The 20,103-nt window shown below is 42.8% G+C and overlaps 1 protein-coding gene across 1 annotated transcript in view; it reads left to right on the top strand.

Annotated features, from left to right (window-relative positions):
* The window catches only part of LOC144675854 (ectonucleoside triphosphate diphosphohydrolase 4-like), a gene marked incomplete at its 3' end in the record, with an annotated part of 48,908 nt that overhangs the window by 15,151 nt on the left and 13,654 nt on the right, over nucleotides 1–20,103 (top strand). Inside the window, exon 4 of the mRNA XM_078536421.1 lies at nucleotides 13,162–13,367. Within this exon, the coding sequence (XP_078392547.1) occupies nucleotides 13,162–13,367 (206 nt within the window). The remainder of the gene's footprint in view (nucleotides 1–13,161; nucleotides 13,368–20,103) is intronic.

The following is a 20,103-nucleotide window of genomic DNA, read 5'->3' as shown; positions in this document are numbered from 1 at the left end:
CCAGTGATGATCACCGTTGGGGACTGGCTACAGTCCCAGTAGTGGTCACTGATCTAGGTGACACTGCTGGGACCAAGAGCAGTTGGCTATTTGATTGGCCGGCATCTCTCTGAGGTGGGACTTCCCAAATTGGGGCGGAAGTCTCGCCCAAGCCAATTAGTATGCCTCCGAGTATTAAATGGGTGTGGGGCAATTCGCTGGAGCTAAGGTGGGCTCTCCATCGACTTTTTCACCTGGGGTGGGAACCCCAGTGAAACGCAAAATCCTGGCCTTTGAAACAGAAAAATGTGATTTGGATAATTGGACTGCACAAATCAGACATGGCAAGCTGCCATTCAGTCATTTAGCAGCTTGCTCAGGTGAGACTGAATATTTATTTTCTCTAGTATTTTCAGTTGAAGGACAGGTTCTATCTGTATCTGAGTTCTGATGAGCCATAAACCTGACCTGATCCAAAATTCTGCTGCCCATGTCCTTACTCGCACCAAATCCTGTTCACTCTCTAAGCTTACCGATCTTCATTAGCTGTCCGTCTGGCAGTGCTTCAGTTTTAAAATCCTTGCCCTTGTTTTCAAATCTCTCCATGGCCTCACTTCTCCCTAATCTCTGTAACCTCCTGCAACCTTACAACTCGGGTTGCCAACCCTCCTGGATTGGCCTGAAGTCTCCAGGAATTAAAGATCAATCTCCAGGACACTGCTGTGTGCAAACCTCGAGAAAAATCATCGGGACGTGAAAAAAATTGGGGTTTTTTTGTGTAGTTTTCTTTGAACATTTTTCTTTGCTAGACATAAAAATATTGAAAATGGGAAAAAGACTGTTTGGCTGACAGTCAATCATTATCCAGTTGGATAATGAGACTTTTTGCTTTCCATTGATGTAGGAAAGCAGTACATCACAAAGATGGTTGTGTTGTCCAACTAATGGCTGGAGCGTGGGGGCGAGTCATGTGACGAAACCCCCAGGAACATATTCAATCGCAGTTGGCAACCCTATTTACAATCCTCTGAGATCTCTGTTTACCTTCAGTTCTGGCTGTTGTGCATTTTCCCAATTTTAATTACACCAATCCGTCATTGGTGTCTGTACCTTCAGCTGCCTAAGCCCTAAGCTCTGCACTTACCTCCCCAACTGTCCCCACCTCTTTACCCCTCTCTTTCCCTTTAAGATGCTTCTTAAAACCTACCTCTCTGACCAAGCTGTAAATTTTCTATGATTCTATAAGCTATTGGTCACGTACACTAATATGTCCTTATGTGGCTCAGTGTCCATTTTGTTTGATAATTGTTTTAGTACGTTAAAGGCATTGTATAAATTGCAAATAGTTGTTGAAAAGTATGAAAATAGTAGAGACTAAAATTTAGTGACATGTTGGGCATGAAAATTAATGTTGCAATCTATTTTGAGGAGGACAAATTTTTGTGGGGCCATTGTGACAGAGTTGGAGCATAGACTGTTCCAGGAACAAAGTGCATTCTTTCTCCCCCCACCCACCCCCAAAAATTCCTAAACATCATGACACACAGCCTTTATTTTACTTGTAATCTGGCCCAAATTCTATAGACCCTAGAAAATATTAGACCCAATTGGTATCAAATGTGATCTATTTTGATTGTATGCATTTAAGAAGAAGCTAGATAAACAATGAACGAGAAAGGAATATAAGGTTATGTTGCTGAGGTTAGGTAAATAGGCGTGGGAGGAGGCTCATGTGGAGCATAAACAGCGGCTTGGACCAGTTAAACTGAATGGTCTGTTTCAGTGCTGCAAATTCTATTTAATTCAGCTCCTCATGAAAAGCAGTAAAGGGTTTGGATGATATGCTGTATTGTGCTTGCAATGCATATTTCTTTGGGCCATCAATTGTGGGGGCAGGGAAAGGAGCTGAAGGCCATCAAAATTGTCAGCTTTACATTAACTGGAAAATATGATTGGGTTTAACCTTGGGGAAGGAGTAAAATAGAAATAAAACCCCTGAAGGCTAGTTTTGTTTAAAAATAGCGTAGGAGGAAGGCCAGCCAGTCCACCTATCAATCTAATTGGGATATTTCTCTGATATGGTCTGTTCTCACAGGCTTTATGCACAAGGAAGAATTTAGGAGACGTTCTGAGGTGATCATTTTTGTTTCCAGTTAATCCAGAAGAGATTTTTATTGATCAGAAATCTCACAATTGTCTTCCTGAGGACGAAGATTTGTATTCATTAAAATTCCATGTGGCCAGAAACTTTCTGGCATCTCGCCCAAGTGGCTGTTCTTCATTTGCGAATCTAGGCAGTATCGACATACTTAGTGAACCACCTGAGCCTGACCTTGTCCTTATCCAGGAGTGGATCTAGGTTGACCTTCTAATGCAGCACTGAGGAGGCGCTGTATTGTCAGAGGTGTCATCGCCTGCATCATACATTAAACCAAAGTCCTGTCTACTTGTTTTAGTCTTTCAGGTTGGATGTTAAAGATTCCATGGCACTATGTGAAGACAATCAGGAGATTTTCCTGGTTGTACTGGCCAACATTTATCCCTCAACCAACAGCACCAAAAACACAGAAACTGGTCATTCATCTCATTGTTGCTGGTGGGAGCTTGATATGTGAAAAATGACTGCCACCGAAGCTTTACTCTTCAAAATAACCGAAGTTTCAGAATTTTTGATCACTGTTTTTGCTCTATAATGTTTCTCCCTTCACTCTTCTCCTGAAGCTATTTGACTATGTTGTTGCAGTGCAGTTCCTCAGGGAGCAGTTGATCCCTGGGCCTCACTGAAGTGTACAGCTGACAGGCAAAAGCTTTACATCTGAGCCCCAAGGGGACCACTGGCCTCCACTTCTGTTGTCACAGAAGAACAGAAGCAATGATGGATACTACAGCACGAGGATGAGTTTTATAACTTTGCAGCTTCATTCACGAACATAAAGTTGATTGTGAATTCCTTTTTCCTGTTCATTCTTGAGACGCGGGGATCTCTAGCAAGACCAGCATTTAATGCCCCTCCCTAATTGCCCTTCTGGTAAACTTCCTTCTCTAGCCACTGCAGTCCCCACGGTGATGTAGGGTAGAGTGTTCCAGGATTTTGACCCATCGATGAAAAATACTGCTTAATATCAATACTTTACCTTCTTTTATGCTGTCACCTATGTCATTCTGTTTTGAGAAAGGATGAAAACAGTTAGGCCTTTGTTGGCTGTTTACTTGTTGGTAACATTCTTTGAGGTAGGCTTTAATTGATTTAAAACTTTGGCGCACATTTTAGGAAGCTTTGCACTAATCCACCTTGTGTGAGCTGAATGCACAATTGCACGATGTTTACATAAGAACAGAAGAAATAGCAGACCATTCGGCCCCTTGAGTCTGCTCTGCCACTCAATATGTTAATGGCTGATCCACCTCAACTTCACATTCCTTCCCGCTCGTCATATCTCTTGATTCCCTGAGAGATAAAAAAAACTATTGATCTCAACCTTAAATATACTCAACAGTGGAGCATCCACAATCCTCTGGGGTAAACAATTTCAACGATTCACAACCTTCTGAGTGAAGAAATGTCTCCTCGTATCAGCTCTAAATGATCAACCCCTTATCTTGTGGCTATGCCCCCATGTTCTAGATTCCCCAGCCAGAAGAGATAACCTCTGTCTACCCTGTCAAACCCCTTCAGAATCTTGCATGTTTGTGGGTTAAAACAGTCCTTCACCTAATGTCCCATATGGAAAAAAATTATTAGGCTAAATATCTCTATAAACTCAACCCTGTTTCTCATTAATAATAAATAAAATCAGAAAATGCTGGAAAATCTCAGCAGCTCTGGCAGCATCTGTGGAGAGAGAAACAGAGTTAATGTTTCAAGTCTGTATGACTCTTCAGAGCTAAAGAGAAGTAGAAATGTGATGGATTTTCTACTGCTTAAGAGGGGGTGGAGCAAAATATGGAGTGGAACACCTTCACTCAGTCTGCAAGCATGACCCAGATCCCCCTGTCACTTACCATTTCAACACACCATCTTGCTTTATGCCCACATGTCCGTCCTTGACCTGCTGCAATGTTCCAGAGAAGCCCTATGCAAACTGGAGGAACAGCACCTCATCTTCCAATTAGGCACTTTACAGCCTTCCAGACTTAACATCGAGTTCTCAGCAACTTCAGACCATGAACCCTCTCCTCCATTTTTATTCACTTTTTAAATTTTTAATTGACTTTTTTTTAATGTATTTTTCTATCCTTCTCCCCAACCCCCACCATCAACCCACACACACCCACACCTGTTACTTCACTGACCCTTGTTCTGCTATTAAAATATTCTTACCTTTATGCCACTATCAGCACCTCCTTTAGTCTTTAACACTACCATTAGCACTCCCTTTGTCCTGCGTCCATGACATCTTTGTCAAATTTCTCCTTAGCTCCCTCCTATCCCTGACCTCCTATTTCTCTCTCCACAGATGCTGCCAGACCTGCTGAGTTTTTCCAGCATTTTCTGTTTTTATTTCAGGTTTCCAGCATCTGCAGTATTTTGTTTTTACCTGTTTCTCATTAATCCAGTACATCAGCTTGTATTTTATGCAACTGCCTTCTTAGAAATGAATATCTCCAACTTGTTCACATTGATGTAGTGGATACATTATATGATGGAGTGATACCAAACTGAAATTATAAACTGGCTTTAAAACCATTCCCACTTATTCCTACCCTCGAAGTATGAAGGAAGTCATCTCTGACCTCTTCAGAGAATTGCATACTGTGTCCTTTTAGGTTCTCCTGATGGTTGAGAGGTAAGCACAGAGAGGCTTTGCAAGAATAAGGATTAACTATTATTAGCTGCTCTGCTCTTGCAAAAACTATGGCTTATTTTTGGATATCTTAAATTCGTGTCCCAGAGAACGTTTCCTCGCTTAATCTAGACCCATCGGCGCACATTGTGCTTTGCCGTTCGTCGTCTTTCCCAGTTGTGACAGTTTATGTAAAATCTCAATTTATTGCTCCATCTGACAGTGACCTTCTTGCTGTGTTTTGATGGGAATGGCTTCCTCCTATTGAAGGCAACCCTGTACCCAGGGTATCAGTGTAGGAAAGTACCGATTCGGACTCAAGTGCATGTTTCCAGCAATGATTGATGTCCTGCTGTTTCAATAAAAATCCCCTGTTTTTTCTTTATCCTTCGTTTTTCTATTTTAAGCTCTTTCACCCTCCCTCCCCCAAATGCTGCACATTATAGAACATTCTCCCCGCCCCTCCCCCTCCCCGGCATGTATCAATCCCACTTCAACGGAACATTCCAGCGTGGACTGTGATGCCTCATTTACTGAATATTATTTGTCCCCATTAGTAACTTTTTTTTCACCTCAATTCTCCCTGACCCTGTAGTGCTGGGGAAAGCCTGGTTGAGATCTCTAGCCTGGTTGAGAACAGCTAACTCCTGCATGAACTGGAGGAACAAACCTGGGACCCCTCTCCTCTCCTCTCCTCTCCTCTCCATCCCCATCCCCTCCACAATCGTTCTACATTACACAACAAGCTTATAAACTCAACCAACAAGGAGGCACAGCATCTTGGAAGTCTGTTGAAGAAAGAATAATATTTTGCCATTCTCAGTTACATTTTCCAGCTGAGAGTGTACTAGGCTATTGATCAACAAAAGCGAGTCACAGATTGTATGTTTGAAATACCAAGTAGTTTTGTACTGATGACCAGTTCTGTGACATTCAAAAATGATGGAAAATAGGAGCAACATGAGTCACAAAAGTATTTCACCTGCTGGTGAAAGCATTGGTTTCTTGTAGTTAACCTGACTTTTCCCACCAGTAGAATTGGTCAGCTGTATGAAATGTGTCTTGCAATACACAAAGCAATCAACTGCATGTTGGTGCATATTTCCAGCTAAGACTGTATTAAGATAAAAGCAAAAAAACTGCGGATGCTGGAAATCCAAAACAAAAATACCTGGAAAAACTCAGCAGGTGTGGCAGCATCTGCGGAGAGGAACACCGTTAACGTTTCGAGTCCGAACGACCCTTCAACAGAACTAAGTAAAAATAGAAAAGAGCTTATATTTCACCTCTTTTCTATTTTTACTTAGTTCTGTTGAAGGGTCGTTCGGACTCGAAACGTTAACTGTGCTCCTCTCCGCAGATGCTGCCAGACCTGCTTAGTTTTTCCAGGTATTTTTGTTTTTGTTTAAGACTTGTATTAAGCCTGGAATGGAAGCGGCACTGTGGCTAATTTGAGGGAAGGTTTCTCTTATCTTTAGGGGTCGTCGGCTCAGATGGTGCCATGTTCACCGTCTGCACGAGCCACATTAGATTCCTGGCTGCGGGTCCTTCTGCCAAAGTGTGTTCTTCTGAACATTTTGCAATTGAAACTGTGACGTATGCAAATGCTTCTACACAGGGGTTGACATAGTGATTTCTTTTTCATGCAGCTCTGCAGTACTGCAGCCATCTTAAAATAGACTTTTACTAAATATTTAGCTGCTTTTATTGTGCATCTGTGTTGCATGAAATTTGTCACTGAGCCAATAGTTGCAAACCTGACAATTTTCAAATCTTTTTGTTTGATTTTTAAAATTTAATAAAAAGCTCCTCAAAGCTTAGCATACATTTCTTGGAAGTGTCATTTGTTGAATGTCCAATTCATACTTCTACTTGTAATTTGCTAACTGTGTACAATTTTACGTTAAGTAGTTTTCATTAGTCATTCTTGCTGAGCTTGCTCACGTACACTGGTAAGTCCGTGAGGTTTTGATTGTGTCGTGATTGGAAATAGACCCAGTCATAGGCAAGTGTTCAAAGTATTCAAGGTTAGACAGGCTGCAGTCAGAGTAAGAATTTTGACCAACTGCAATGGACAGATGTAATCACCAACTTCTTAAGACCACTTGCTCCATGATTTATTTTCAGTTGTGCAGCCTTGGGGTGTGGGCTCGTAATGGAGAACAAACATCAAGGTTGTAAAGAGTGAGAGAGAAAATGAGACTGAGGTTAGATGGCCACCAAGCTTGGGTGTGTGAAGACCTGAGTCAGGTAGGTTTGACTTAAGACTGAGGTGACTGAAGATTCTTAATTGTAAATTAGAGCAAGAGAGTGTATTTTGAGCTTGGAAGGGGCAAGAAAGGAAAATGTTGATAATGCAGTCATGGAAGGAAAATCCAACAAACTATATTTACAATTTAACATTTTGATGGAATTAAGAACAAAAAAGTATCTCTTACCGGTCTCTGCATTTTTGAAGAGATTTTGCTTTGCTACCAGGATTGTCTTATTTCATCCCATATTGCTCCTTCAACAATTTGAATCCGGAAGCCAAATGACCAGTTGAATTGATTATTGTTGGTCGCTTGCTAATGCACACCATACTTAACGGTACTTTGCTCCTTAAGGATGATGAGCTACGCACTTTGTAGTGAAGCTCTCCTTCAGTTCTCATGTGCGATAATTTGGCCAAATTGAAGGAAAATGTGCAGATAAGGTCAATCTCCATGCACTTAATATGATTTACTTCAACACTGCACAACATCTTATGACCAAGGAGTATAGAATTTCTCATGCAGCAACAGCAAAGTGAAATTTTTTGCTTACAGAAACAAATTATGTTGGGCATAAACAGTGTTACCAGTGAACACACACTCGATTTCTAATGATCTAAAGGGAGCAATCGGAAGCAATTCCCACTCATTTTGCAGTCTGTCGGCAGCAGATACTAATTGACGTGATGTTGAACCAACAACTTGGAAGGGCAAGATTGTCTTTGGTTGAAATTTAATACAGGTAATGCAGCAATTTAGTTCTATGGCAGGGGGCTGGAGACGACTAGTCACCTTTTGACACCACTTTACTAATGTGAAAGCTGGCAATCTTTGGAGATTTAAACTTATTACGCCATAAGCAATATTCAATATCAATTTTCTTCTAGTTAATACAAGCCCTTCAGATGCTGTTATCTTGATGGGAGATTCAATAGAGGCTCTTATACTTACTGCTTTATCAAAATCTGTGCGCCAACATGTTCCTCAAGAGGAGCTGTACCTCCAGTACAAGAGCTTAAAATCCTTGGCACATTGTTCTTTAAGCTGTCAGTTTTCAAATTTTCCAGGTATCTGATCCTTCTGCACCCCATTCTCACCATTCCGCCACCCCCGACTCTACAAATCCCAATTTCACCACAACTCTCCTAAGGATACCATCTACAGGTGTCTGCAGGCTGACTGCAAGTCCTCTGACAACTCACACAAGTGAATACTCTTCATATGCTAGCTAATTATTTAGACAAGTACAGGAGAATTAAGGTAAGCCAACATGGATTCATTAGGGAAAATCATGGTTAACTAACATGCTGGAGTTATTTGAGGAGGTAACAGAGAAGGTTGGTAAGTGCAATGCTGTTGATGTGGTATATATGGGTTTTCAAAAGGTATTGATATAGTGCCACACAGCAGACTTGAGCAAAATTCTAGCTCGTGGAATAAAAGGGAAAGTAGGCACTTGGATAAGAAATTGGCTGAGCGACAGGAAACAGAGTAGTGATAAATGGTTGTTTTTCAGATTGTAGGAAGGTTTGTAGTGGAGTTCCCCAGGGGTCAGTGTTGGGACCATTGCTCTTCCTGATATATATTAATGACCTAGACTGTGGTGTTCAAGGCATGATTTCAAAATTTGCAGATGATACGAAGATTGGAAACATTGTCAACTGTAATGAGGATAGCCTTGAACTTCAAAAGGACATGTTAGTGGATTGGGCAGACAAGTGGCAAATGAAGTTCAATGCAGAGAGGTGTGAAGTGATTCATTTTGGCAGGACAAATATGGAGGGACAGTATAAAATAAAGGGAAAAACTTAATTGAGGTGCAGGAACAGAGGGACCTCTGTTTATGTACATAAGTCATTGAAGATGGCAGGGCAAGTTGAGAGAGCAGTTACTAAAGCTTATAGTATCTTAGGCTTTATTAATAGGGGCATTGAATACAAGAGCAAGGAGGCCAAGTTGGACTTGTATAAGACACTAGTTAGGCCTCATCTGGAGTACTGCATCCAGTTCTGGGTGCCATTCTTGAGGAAGGATGTGAAGGCATTGGAGAGAGAGTGCAGAGGAGGTTCACAAGAATGATTCCAGGGATAAAGAAATGTAGCAACTGTAGCTATGAGGATAAATTGGAGAGGTTGGGACTGTTTTCCTTGGAGAAAAGAAGGCTGAGAGGTCCTCAAGATCCTGAGCGGTATGGACAGGGTAAATAGTGAGAAATTGTTCCCACTCAAGAGGATATCAAGAACTAGAGGGCACCGATGCAAAATAATTGGCAAAAGGAGTAAAAGTGATGTGAGGAAAAATGTTTTCACCCAAAGGGTGGTTGGAGTCTGGAACAATCTCCCTGGGAGGTTGGTGGAGGCAGGTTTGCTCGAGTATTCAAAAGGGAATTAGATTGCTATCTGAAAAGAGAAAATGTGCAAGGTTATGGGGATAAGGCAGGGGAGTGGGACTAGGTAGAACGCTCTTTCAGGGAGTCAGTGCAAACTCGATGGGCCAAACGGCCTCCTTCTGCACAAAAGATTCTGTGATCACTGTAAGCCTGACCTTGTTCTCACTCAGCACTGTACACTTTCCCACAGGATCCTGGGAGGTGTCAGCTGTGGCTCAGTCCATAGCACCCTCGCCTTTGAATCAGAGGGTTGTGGGTTCATGTCCCACTCCTGGAAAACCAAGAACTGTGATTGTGCTCGAAAGAAGTTGCAATCTGACTGTTGGTAACTCGAAAGAGTTTCCCACAGGATCCGCTATGTAGTGGAACAGAGGCATGCACGCTGACGTTTTATATCCTGCTGTTAACTTTAGCCCACCCCAGTCGAGAGCCGGCATCTAGTTCTGATTTAGTGTGCTCCTATTAATATGCCACCTAGCCTGGTGTTATCTCTTAATTTTAAAGGCAATTTGCCAGACTAAGAGTTAAGGTTTGTCCGCTGGTCTGTTGCACCATTCTTATTGACAAATGATGTCAGCAATAGCTCTTTGTTTCTTTGCATGCTTAGTATTCTTCAATGTATTTTTTCCTCTGATTTTTCATCTTTTACCCTTTGTTTAAGGGTAACAACTTATGTGGAGTCTAATTGGATGGTCAGTGTTGGCCATTCCTCACACAAGCCTAAACAATAAGTGTTGATGGGCTCATTGACAACAGACTGTTCCAGTTAGCTTTGACTCTGACCTCCATTGATAGTTGGCATAACAGGAGGGACTTGGTTAAGATCAATCAGAGACATGAATACTGGCCACTCATTATTTTATCCCTGCCTGCCAGAGCACAGACTGAATTAGGATTTTCTTTCTGTACACAGTACCATAAAATGCAGCAAGTTTATCCAACTGTGCCACTAGTAAGAGAGACATTGTTTTCAAACATGGATTGCATCCTCAGTGGATACATATTGTGTTCACTCCCACAGCAGTAAGAGGACAGGGGTTACAGAGGGAGGATAAAGGATCACAAGTTGTCTAAGGCACTAACTTGTACATCTCCTAATTTTTGGGCACACATCTGTGCTGTCGGAAGCCCAAAAGGCAGATCACGCTATTGGCTGACGAGTGGGTCGGAACCTAATGGACAAGGAGAAAGTGTTATAAAAAGGGAGGTCAAGGGAAGCCTTAGGAGGAGGATAAAGTCCTAACAATGTAGAATGGGGATAAAGGACTTTGACTCCTGAGTCCTGATGTAAACATCAACAAGGATTTACAAATTCAGAATTCTGATTTTGGCCACCTTCACTTGTGGAATACAGTAGCCTACAACAGTTTGGCACTAACTGGCTGCTAGTGCTTCGGCCACAAGTTACAGCAACCTCTGGATGACTGCCAATAGCCAAGCTTTACTGAGGAAGTTTGGTTAGCTTGTCATATTGAATTGGCTCTTTGAAAGCGCTATCCAATTAGTTCCACATCCCTACAAATCTTTTTCAAGGGTGTGGTGCTTTCACCAGAAATCCAGACCAGTCCTGGCAGTGTTTCCCAGTGCTGCCCTTTATCTTGAGACTGCCTTAGGTACCTGTTTCATTTTTAGTTATGTTAATTCTGAAGCTTCTTAACCACATCGTTCCCATGAACTGTCCGCCCTCATTCTCGAGGTTACTGGAAGTTGGATCTTGTCCTTTTTATACTTAGGCGGCCAGTGAGCGTTTAAGAGTCTTGATTGCTCTAAATATATTAAATTAAATCAAGTTATTAATACATACAAAATAAACCCATGTTTTTCCTTCGTGAACCTTTAAATAATGGTGAGATGGGGTAGGGGGCAGTGGTGTTGGGCAGGTGGGGCAGAAGGTTGAGGGGGCAGGCTGTCATCCTCACCTGTGCTGGCTCCCAACCCGAAACTAAATAACCGATCTCCACGGAAGGTAAACCCTGCCTAGGACTGTCGATCCATATAACAACTAATCCTGCTGGATAAGGCCATTTTAATCACTTAAGTTGCATTTTAGCTGGTTTATGTAAAAACTAAACCCTGAGGCTGGTGAAACATCTCGCGAAATAATTGAGCGAGTGGAGCAAATTGAGGTTACAAGGTATCTGCAATCCTTCTATTGTTTGGAATTTGTACTGTGGCATCTTGTAGTTAGGTCAGCTGTGACTCAGTTGGTAGTGCTCTCACCTCTCACATCACAAGGTTCCAGGTTCAAGTCCTACTCCCGTGCTTAAGCACAAAATTCAAGGCTGACACTTCAGTGCAGTACTGACAGAGTGTCACACTGACAGAAATGCCATCTTTCCGATGAGATGGTAAACTGAGGCCCCCACCTGCCTCCTCAGGTGGACGTGAAAGATCCCATGGTACTGATTTAAAGAAGATCCAGCGAGTTACTCCTGCTGTCATGGCCAATCTTTATCCCTCAATTAACATCACAGAAACAGATTAGCTGGTAATTATTATATTGCTATTTGTAAATTGGCTGCCACGTTTCCTACAAGAGTGACAACACTTCAAAAGTACTTCATTGGCTGTAAAGCTCTTTGAGATGTCTGGTAGTCACGGATGCAGGTCTTTCTTTTTTTGCATAGTTAGGCAGTGTAGAACTTTCTCCTTGAACCCTTATGACTTGCAACATCTCCCCCCACAACCTTTGAAAACCTCATGAATGTAGTATAAAGGGTTAATGTTAATCATGTAAATATATGGTCTACATCATCAGTGATGTAGGATCACATGATAACAGGGCTTCATGTAGAGACTACCTTCTAAATAGCATAATGTTAAATAAAAGAGTTTGTTAACAGTATTGCCTCCATTCTTATCAATAAGTCCATGACCACGACATACCAGACCAGAGACAACAATAACAGGATGACAGCCACCTTTTCAACTAGCACCATAATTCCTTTGTGTTCCTACTTGGGTCTGTCCCCCTCGGCCACCTTTCTTTCACATATTCTGAAATGCTTTGCAGCATTTTTTGCAGTATTAGATTAGAGGTGCTATATTAATGCAGGAAGTCGTGTTTTTGAAGTCACCTCTATCAGTCATGTGCAGACTTTGCCCTGGAGTGCTGATTGGAAAAGAGATTGCAAGGCTGTGGTTTGGCAAGTAGTGAGAGCGGCAGAATTTGTTGATGCTTTACCCAGTAAATCTCCTTTGTTGTTGGTGCTAAAATGAATGAACAGAATCTCCACCAAAATTATGCAGGGAAGGAACTCTCAGAGATAAAATTTCAGCGTGATCTAGGCAAAAATAATTGTAACTTTAAAAAGAAATGTTTGGACAAATTTGCATCGTCATAAATGAAGCTCTATCCTCCTCTCTCCCTGTTTGTATTTATGTACAGGTCTTTCTGGGCCTTGTGAGCATTGCTTGAGAAGCGGGGCAGATGGCTGTTTCCAGGCCTCTGTTACTGTCAGTGCTCAGTCAGTTTGCAAGAGCCAGTTAACAATGTTGGACTTGTCCTCAGCTTTTATCCAGGTGTCCCCTTCTGCCAAGGGAAATATTGCAAACCTGCAACCTGTACTGAACTGGTAGAAATATATCAAATTGATTCATTTTATTGATGAGGAAAAATGCTATTTGCTTTTGTGTGACTGACAAATGATAGAACCACGTGAACTTATCCACATAGTATACTGCTGTCACTGGGATGTCTTGCACGTTTGAGCTAATAAGTTGTGTTTTTTTTTTAAAAATCTCTCTCTTTTTGTAGGTATATGGCCAGAATTGAAGACATGGAAGCAACAGATACCAATGATGAGGAGTTAAACTATGGCGTGGTGATAGACTGTGGAAGTAGTGGATCCAGAGTGTTTGTGTACTTTTGGCCACAGCACAATGGGAACCCTCACGACCTGCTCGATATCAGGCAGATGAAGGACAAAAACAGGAAGCCAGTGGTTAAGAAAATCAAACCAGGTAATCATAGGGCAAGGGTACCGCACAGAACAGGAAGAGGCTTTGTTGGTGTCAATGATCAAACTTAGCATGTATGTCACGACAGTAGTTTAAGAGTCAAATGGAGTATTTCCATGGTGAAGGAGTTCTCTGGACAGCTAAGAAGTTATTCATTTCATTCCAGCACTTTCTGATATACACACTACTGGCTTCCAGCGTCCATCTCTTTTACAAACATTCATCATGCTCTGTGTGGCAGCTTGATTCAGTTTGTTAACCTTGTGAGTCAGAAAATTGTGGGTTCAGGTCCCATGTCAGAGACTTGGACACAATCTATGTAGACGCTCTCGGGCAGCACTAAGAGAGCACTGCGTTATCAGGGGTATTGTTCTTCAAACAGGCTGTTAAACTAAATTAAAGTATTAAACTGGAAGAGACCAAGAAGTCATATTTGACTTGACACTCGATGTGTCGAGTCAGCGCAGAGTAACAATCTGCAAAGACAGTGGAATGTTGAACTAAAACATATGTTGGAAACACTCAGGAGGTCAGGCAGCGTCTGTGGAAAGAAACAGAGTTAACGTTTCAGGTAGAGATAACCTTTCATCAGAACTTTCTGGTCCCTTCCAAGTCACGCACCCCATCCTGACTTGGAACTACATTGCCGTTCCGTCACTGTCACTGTTTCAAAACCCTGGAACTCCCTCCCTAACAGCACTGTGGGTGTACCTACACCACAGGGACTGCAGCGGTTCAAGAAGGCAGCTCACCACCACCTTCCCAAGGGCAATTAGGGATGGACAATAAATGCTGTCCTAGCCAGTGATGTCCAAATCCTGTGAACGAATAAAAAAAATTTTTGCCCTTTCCAACCTGTCTATGTCCTCTTGAAGTTTAACACTTTCCTGCTCACACTTCATAATACTTCCAAATTTTGTGCCATCTGCAAATTTTAAAACTGCCCTATACAAAATCAAGGTCATTTTTATATATCAAGAAGAACAGGGACCCCTGGGGAACACCACTATAAACCTTCCTCCAGTCCAAAAAAACATTCATTAACCACTACTCTCTGTTTTCTGTCAGTTTTGTTGCTGCTGTCCCTTTTATTCCATGAGCTCTAACTTTACTCACCAGTCTATTGTGCAGTACTTTATCAAATGCCTTTTGGAAGTTCATGTACACCACATCAGCAACGTTGCCCTCATCAACCCTCTCTGTCACCTCATCAAAACACCAAGCAAGTTAGTTAAACACGATTTGCCCTCAACAAATCCATGCTGGATTTCCTTAATTAATCCACATTTGCCCAAGTGACTATTAACTTTGTCCTGAATTATTCTTTCTCGAAGCTTCCCCACCACTGAGGTTAAACTGATTGGCCTGTCATTGCAGGGCTTATCCTTACACCTTTTTTGAATACAGGTGTACCAGGCATAATTCTCCAGTCCTCTGACACAACCCTTATATCACCTTTTTTTCAGTTTAGCTATGACCATTGCTTCTCTTGTTTCTTCAGATTCCACTTGCTCTCCCTGCACCCTCGCACTTCTGAAACAAACAACTATTGCACTGCATCTACTCTTAATTCTTTCCTTGGATGGCAAAAATATGGGACTCCTTACCACTGCCTGTATTCCATAGGCGTTTAAAATTGAAACTTGGCGTCATCCAATTGCCACTCGTTCATTTAGCTGGTCTTTTTTTCTCACTCTTGGTTGTGTCCTGCAGTTTGGGCTTTGCCCATTCACCTTGGCTTCTTGAAGAACCATTACCTCCAAGGTACAGGGATCGACAAGATCCCCGTGCAGTTACTCTGATAGCCAGAACTGAGCCTGTAAATGTTTGTGATATTAACACAACTTTTTAGTTCTGACTGACTGCAAATCTTTTGGCCTGTGTCCATTGGACTGCATGGTCCTGAAGTAGCAAGGATAAAACCTACAGCTCCTATGTTCTGCCAAGGAAAAGTCTTGAATTTATCCAACAGCTTCTTATTATGCAAAGGGGCTAAGACCTCACAATATATGTGCGTTAATGTGATTGTTCCCTGGTCAAATGCACAGCAAGATCCCTGTCAAATTCACAGCAAGACCCCACAGGCAGCACTGAAATGGATAATGGTTGAGAGATCAATGATGGCTAGAACATAGAAACATTGAATGGTTACAGCACAGAAGGGGACCATTTGGTCAGTCATGTCTATGCTGGCAATGTAGGAATAGGAGTAGGTCATTCAATTCCTCAACTCTGCTCTGCCATTCAATGAGGTCACAATTGGCCTTTACCTTAGCTTCATTTACCTGCCTTTGCCCCATATCCTTCAAAACCCTTACCCATCAAAAATCATATCAGTCCCAGTTTTGAAAGCTCCAGTTGTCATCTAGCATCTGTAGTCTTTTGAGGTGAGGGGACAACTCCAGATTCCTACTAACCTTTGGTGTGAGGAAATGCGTAGGAGCATATCTGATTTCTATGAGTTGTGTGCCTTAACATCCTCAAATAGGCAAATCTGTTTGAACATTTGCAGACCAACTCCGAACAGTGCCTTTCTACTGCAGCACTGCACTGTAGCGCTGGCCTAAATTATGAGCTCAAACTCCTCGTACGTGGCTCGAAGCCACAATCTTCTGACTGGGCAGCAAGAGCACTACCAAATGAACTGAGCAGAAACCTTTAACAGCTGATGCTTATCGGTAATGAAATGGAAACGGCTTTGTGAGTTACGTGTCAGTCCTGGCTCAGTGGGCGGCACTCTTGTCTCAGAGTCAATGATCTGTGGGTTTAAGTCCCGGGGACTTCACAAACTCTAGGCTGGCACTCCACTGCCGCCACTTTGAGATGCTGTCTTTCAGATGATTCCTTCAAGTTTAGCTCTTTCGATGGTTCTGCTGGACTTTAAAGAGGCAATGGCACGATTTGCAGCCCAGGGAGTTCTCCCAGTACCCTCATCAGCGACACTCCCTCAGACATCACCACCCAGGAAAAAGAGGAGAAATAAATTGGTTCTTCATCTCGTGGCAAGCTGTTGGAATGAGGCTGAATGCAGCCCGTCTGTGTACATTTCACTGACTAATTCATCATGTGACTTGGCCAAGATATGTGATGAGGCACTGTTTAAATGTTAGTTTCTTTTTCATTAAGCACTTGATTTCAAGGGTACTGTCACTGACCTGCACTAACTTTATCCGTAGAGCTCTGCTGCCTCCCTCTGGTTGTGAAGCTGAAATGCATACATTGTAGGATTTGTGTAATACAATGCAGCCTTGTCTGATTCTACCAGGTCCATCAGTCATGTTTAACCTGATGCTGCCTGTTTCAAGTCTGCTGGAGCTAATAATAAATTAACTTTTCAGGGCCATGCTTTCATACATAAAGTCAAATTTGATGGTGGTTCTTCCCCCCACCACCCCCGGAGGGTATCCCTGCTTTCATTAACACGCTCAGTTCCGAGCAGGAGCACTGGTTGTCATTCAATAGCAGGGGCCTTGATTCTCTTTCCAAAACATTTCCCCTCCCTGGACTGGGGACTAAACCACAACGTTTTGTATCTCTACAGCACTACTCATGTGCAGAAAGACAGCTCAGCCCAATGAGGGCAGAAAGAATGACACCAAGCCGCAGGGTTTGGATGGGCAAGAGGGTGAGAGAAGAGATTGGAAAGGAGTTTGTGAGATTGAAGAATTCCTGAGGACAGCCATTGACGCCTCTCGAAATCAACCCCTCCTCCCCTTCAAACCACAGCATCAGCTGACAGTAGCTAACACAGCATGGATTTGAGAAACTATGTGACTTCATATTGTAACAGGTGGCCCCTTTCTCCACTGAGCTAACTTGGGAGAATAGCTCCTTTCACAAACTCAGGATATCATTTCGATTGGAAGTTAAACTGAGACTGTCTGCCTCTCAGGTGGATACAAACTATCCCACAGCCACTATTTCGAAGGGGAATAGTGGGGAGTTATCCCTGGTGTCCTGGACAATATTTATCCCTCAATCAACGTTGCTAAAAACAGATTGTCTGGTTGGCTCATTCTGGGATGAGGGGCTTATCTTACGAGGAAAGGTTGTACAGGATGGGCCTATACCCATTGGAGTTTAGAAGACAGAGGTGATCTTATTGAAACATATAAGATCCTGAGAGGATTGGTTAGAGTGCATACCGGGAGGATGTTTTCTCTTGTGGGGGAGAAGAGTAGGGGACACAGTTTAAGAATAAGAGGTCGAATGGTGGAGCAGGCTCGAAGAGCCGAAGGCCTGCTCCTGCTCCTAAGTCCTACGTTCATATGGTCAGTATCACATTATGGTTTGTGGGAGCTTGCTGTGTGCAAATTGGCTGCCACATTTCCTACATTGCAACAGTGACTACACCTCAAAAACAAAACTTCATTGGCTGTAAAGCACTTTGGAACATCCTGAGTTCATGAAGTTTGCTGTAGGAATCAGTCCTTCTTCCTTTCAGGACATGCCAAAGTGTTTTATAATCAATGCAATACTTTTACAGTGGAGTCAGTGATGCAATATGAAGAAATGTGGTAGCTAATTTACACACAGCAAGCTCCCACAAACTGTAGTGAGAGAAATAACCAAACAATCTGTTTTAGTGATGTTGGCTGAGGGAAAAATATTGGTCAGGACACCAGGGAGAACCCTCCTGCTCATCTTCAAAATAATGTCCTGGAATCTTTCCGGTTCACCTGAGATGGCAGACGAAGCTTCAGTTTAACGTCGCCTCAAAAATGGCACCTCCAACAGTGCAGCACTCAGTTAGCACTGCGCCAGCCTAGAAAGATGTGCTCAAGCCTCTGATATGGAACTTGATACATGACCATAAGACTCCAAGCCACCACTGAGTCCAGGCTTATCGTTAAAAATATAATTTGGAAAAAAAATCCAGAGCATAGTTTTTTTTTTAAACTCAACTATTTTACCTTTTAAGGTGAATCGGTAGGTGAAGGGACATCCTGTCTACAATATATGGTATATGCATTGCATATCCTCACACACAATGCTGCTTATGGACACTGTCAATGAAATCAGCTCATAAGTCCATATTTACATATATCAGAAATATCTGGAAAAACTCAGCAGGTCTGACAGCATCTGCGGAGAGGAACACAGTTAACGTTTCGAGTCCTTATGACTCTTCAACAGAACTAAGGAAAAATAGAAAAGAGGTGAAATATAATCTGGTTTAAGGGGGGGTTGGGACAAGTAGAGCTGGATAGAGGGCCAGTGATAGGTGGAGATTGCCAAAAGATGTCATAGACAAAAGGACAAAGAGGTGTTGAAGGTGGTGATATTATCTAAGGAATGTGCTAATAGGTGACATTAAGGGTAGAAAACAGGACGAGCAAGGTACAGATAGCCCTAGTGGGGGTGGGGGTGGGGTGGGGGGAAGGGATCGAAATAGGCTAAAAGGTAGAGATAAAACAATGGATGGAAATACATTTAAAAATAATGGAAATAGGTGAGAAAAGAAAAATCTATATAAATTATTGGAAAAAAGGGGAATCGGAAAGGGGGTGGGGATGGAGGAGAGAGTTCATGATCTAAAATTGTTGAACTCGATATTCAGTCCAGAAGGCTGTAAAGTGCCTAGTCGGAAGATGAGGTGCTGTTCCTCCAGTTTGCATTGAGCTTCACTGGAACATTACAGCAGGCCAAGGACGGACATGTGGGCATGAGAGCAGGGTGGAGTGTTGAAATGGCAAGCGACAGGGAGGTCTGGGTCATGCTTGCGGACAGACTGAAGGTGTTCCGCAAAGCAGTCACCCAGTCTGCGTTTGGTCTCTCCAATGTAGAGGAAGCCGCATTGGGAGCAGTGAATGCAGTAGACTACATTGAGGGAAGTGCAAGTGAAATGCTGCTTCACTTGAAAGGAGTGTTTGGGCCCTTGGACGGTGATGAGAGGGGAAGTGAAGGGGCAGGTGTTGCACCATCTGCGGTTGCATGGGAAGATGCTGTGGGAGGGGTTGAGGTGTAGGGGGTGATGGAGGAGTGGACCAGGGTCTCCTGGAGGGAACGATCCCTGCGGAATGCTGCCGGGGGGATTGAAGGGAAGATGTGTTTGGTGGTGGCATCATGCTGGAGTTGGCGGAAATGGCGGAGGATGGTGGGGTGATAAGTGAGAGCAAGGGGGACCCTATCATGGTTCTGGGAGGGAGAGGAAGATGTGAGGGCGGATGCGCGGGAGATGGGCCGGACATGGTTGAGGGCCCTGTCAACCTATTTTGATCCCTTCCCCCCACCCCACCCCCACTAGGGCTATCTGTACCTTGCTCCTCCTGCTTTCTACCCTTAATGTCACCTATTAGCACATTTCTTAGATAATATCACCACTTTCAACACCTCTTTGACCTTTTGTCTATGACATCTTTGTCCTTTTGTCTATGACATTTTTTGGCTATCTCCACCTATCACTGGCCCTCTGTCCAGCTCTACTTGTCCCACCCCCCCTTAAACCAGCTTATATTTCACCTCGTTTCTATTTTCCCTTAGTTCTGTTGAAGAGTCATACAGACTCGAAACGTTAACTGTGCTCCTCTCCGCAGATGCTGTCAGACCTGCTGAGTTTTTCCAGGTGTTTTTGTTTTTGTTTTGGATTTCCAGCATCTGCAGTTTTTTGTTTTTACATATATCAGGTTCATTATATCAATGCATTAACTGAGATTGTTATAAACAGCAGCTATTGGCTATGTGTGAGGCTTTTTTTTAAATACCAGGAGTGCAATGACCCTCTATGTAATCCTGGTGT

This window comes from Cetorhinus maximus, unplaced genomic scaffold, assembly GCF_964194155.1.
Source record: "Cetorhinus maximus unplaced genomic scaffold, sCetMax3.hap1.1 HAP1_SCAFFOLD_1202, whole genome shotgun sequence".
Taxonomy (NCBI): domain Eukaryota; kingdom Metazoa; phylum Chordata; class Chondrichthyes; order Lamniformes; family Cetorhinidae; genus Cetorhinus; species Cetorhinus maximus.
Note: the sequence above shows the minus strand (reverse complement) of the source record. Positions and strands in the feature narration are given on the sequence as shown.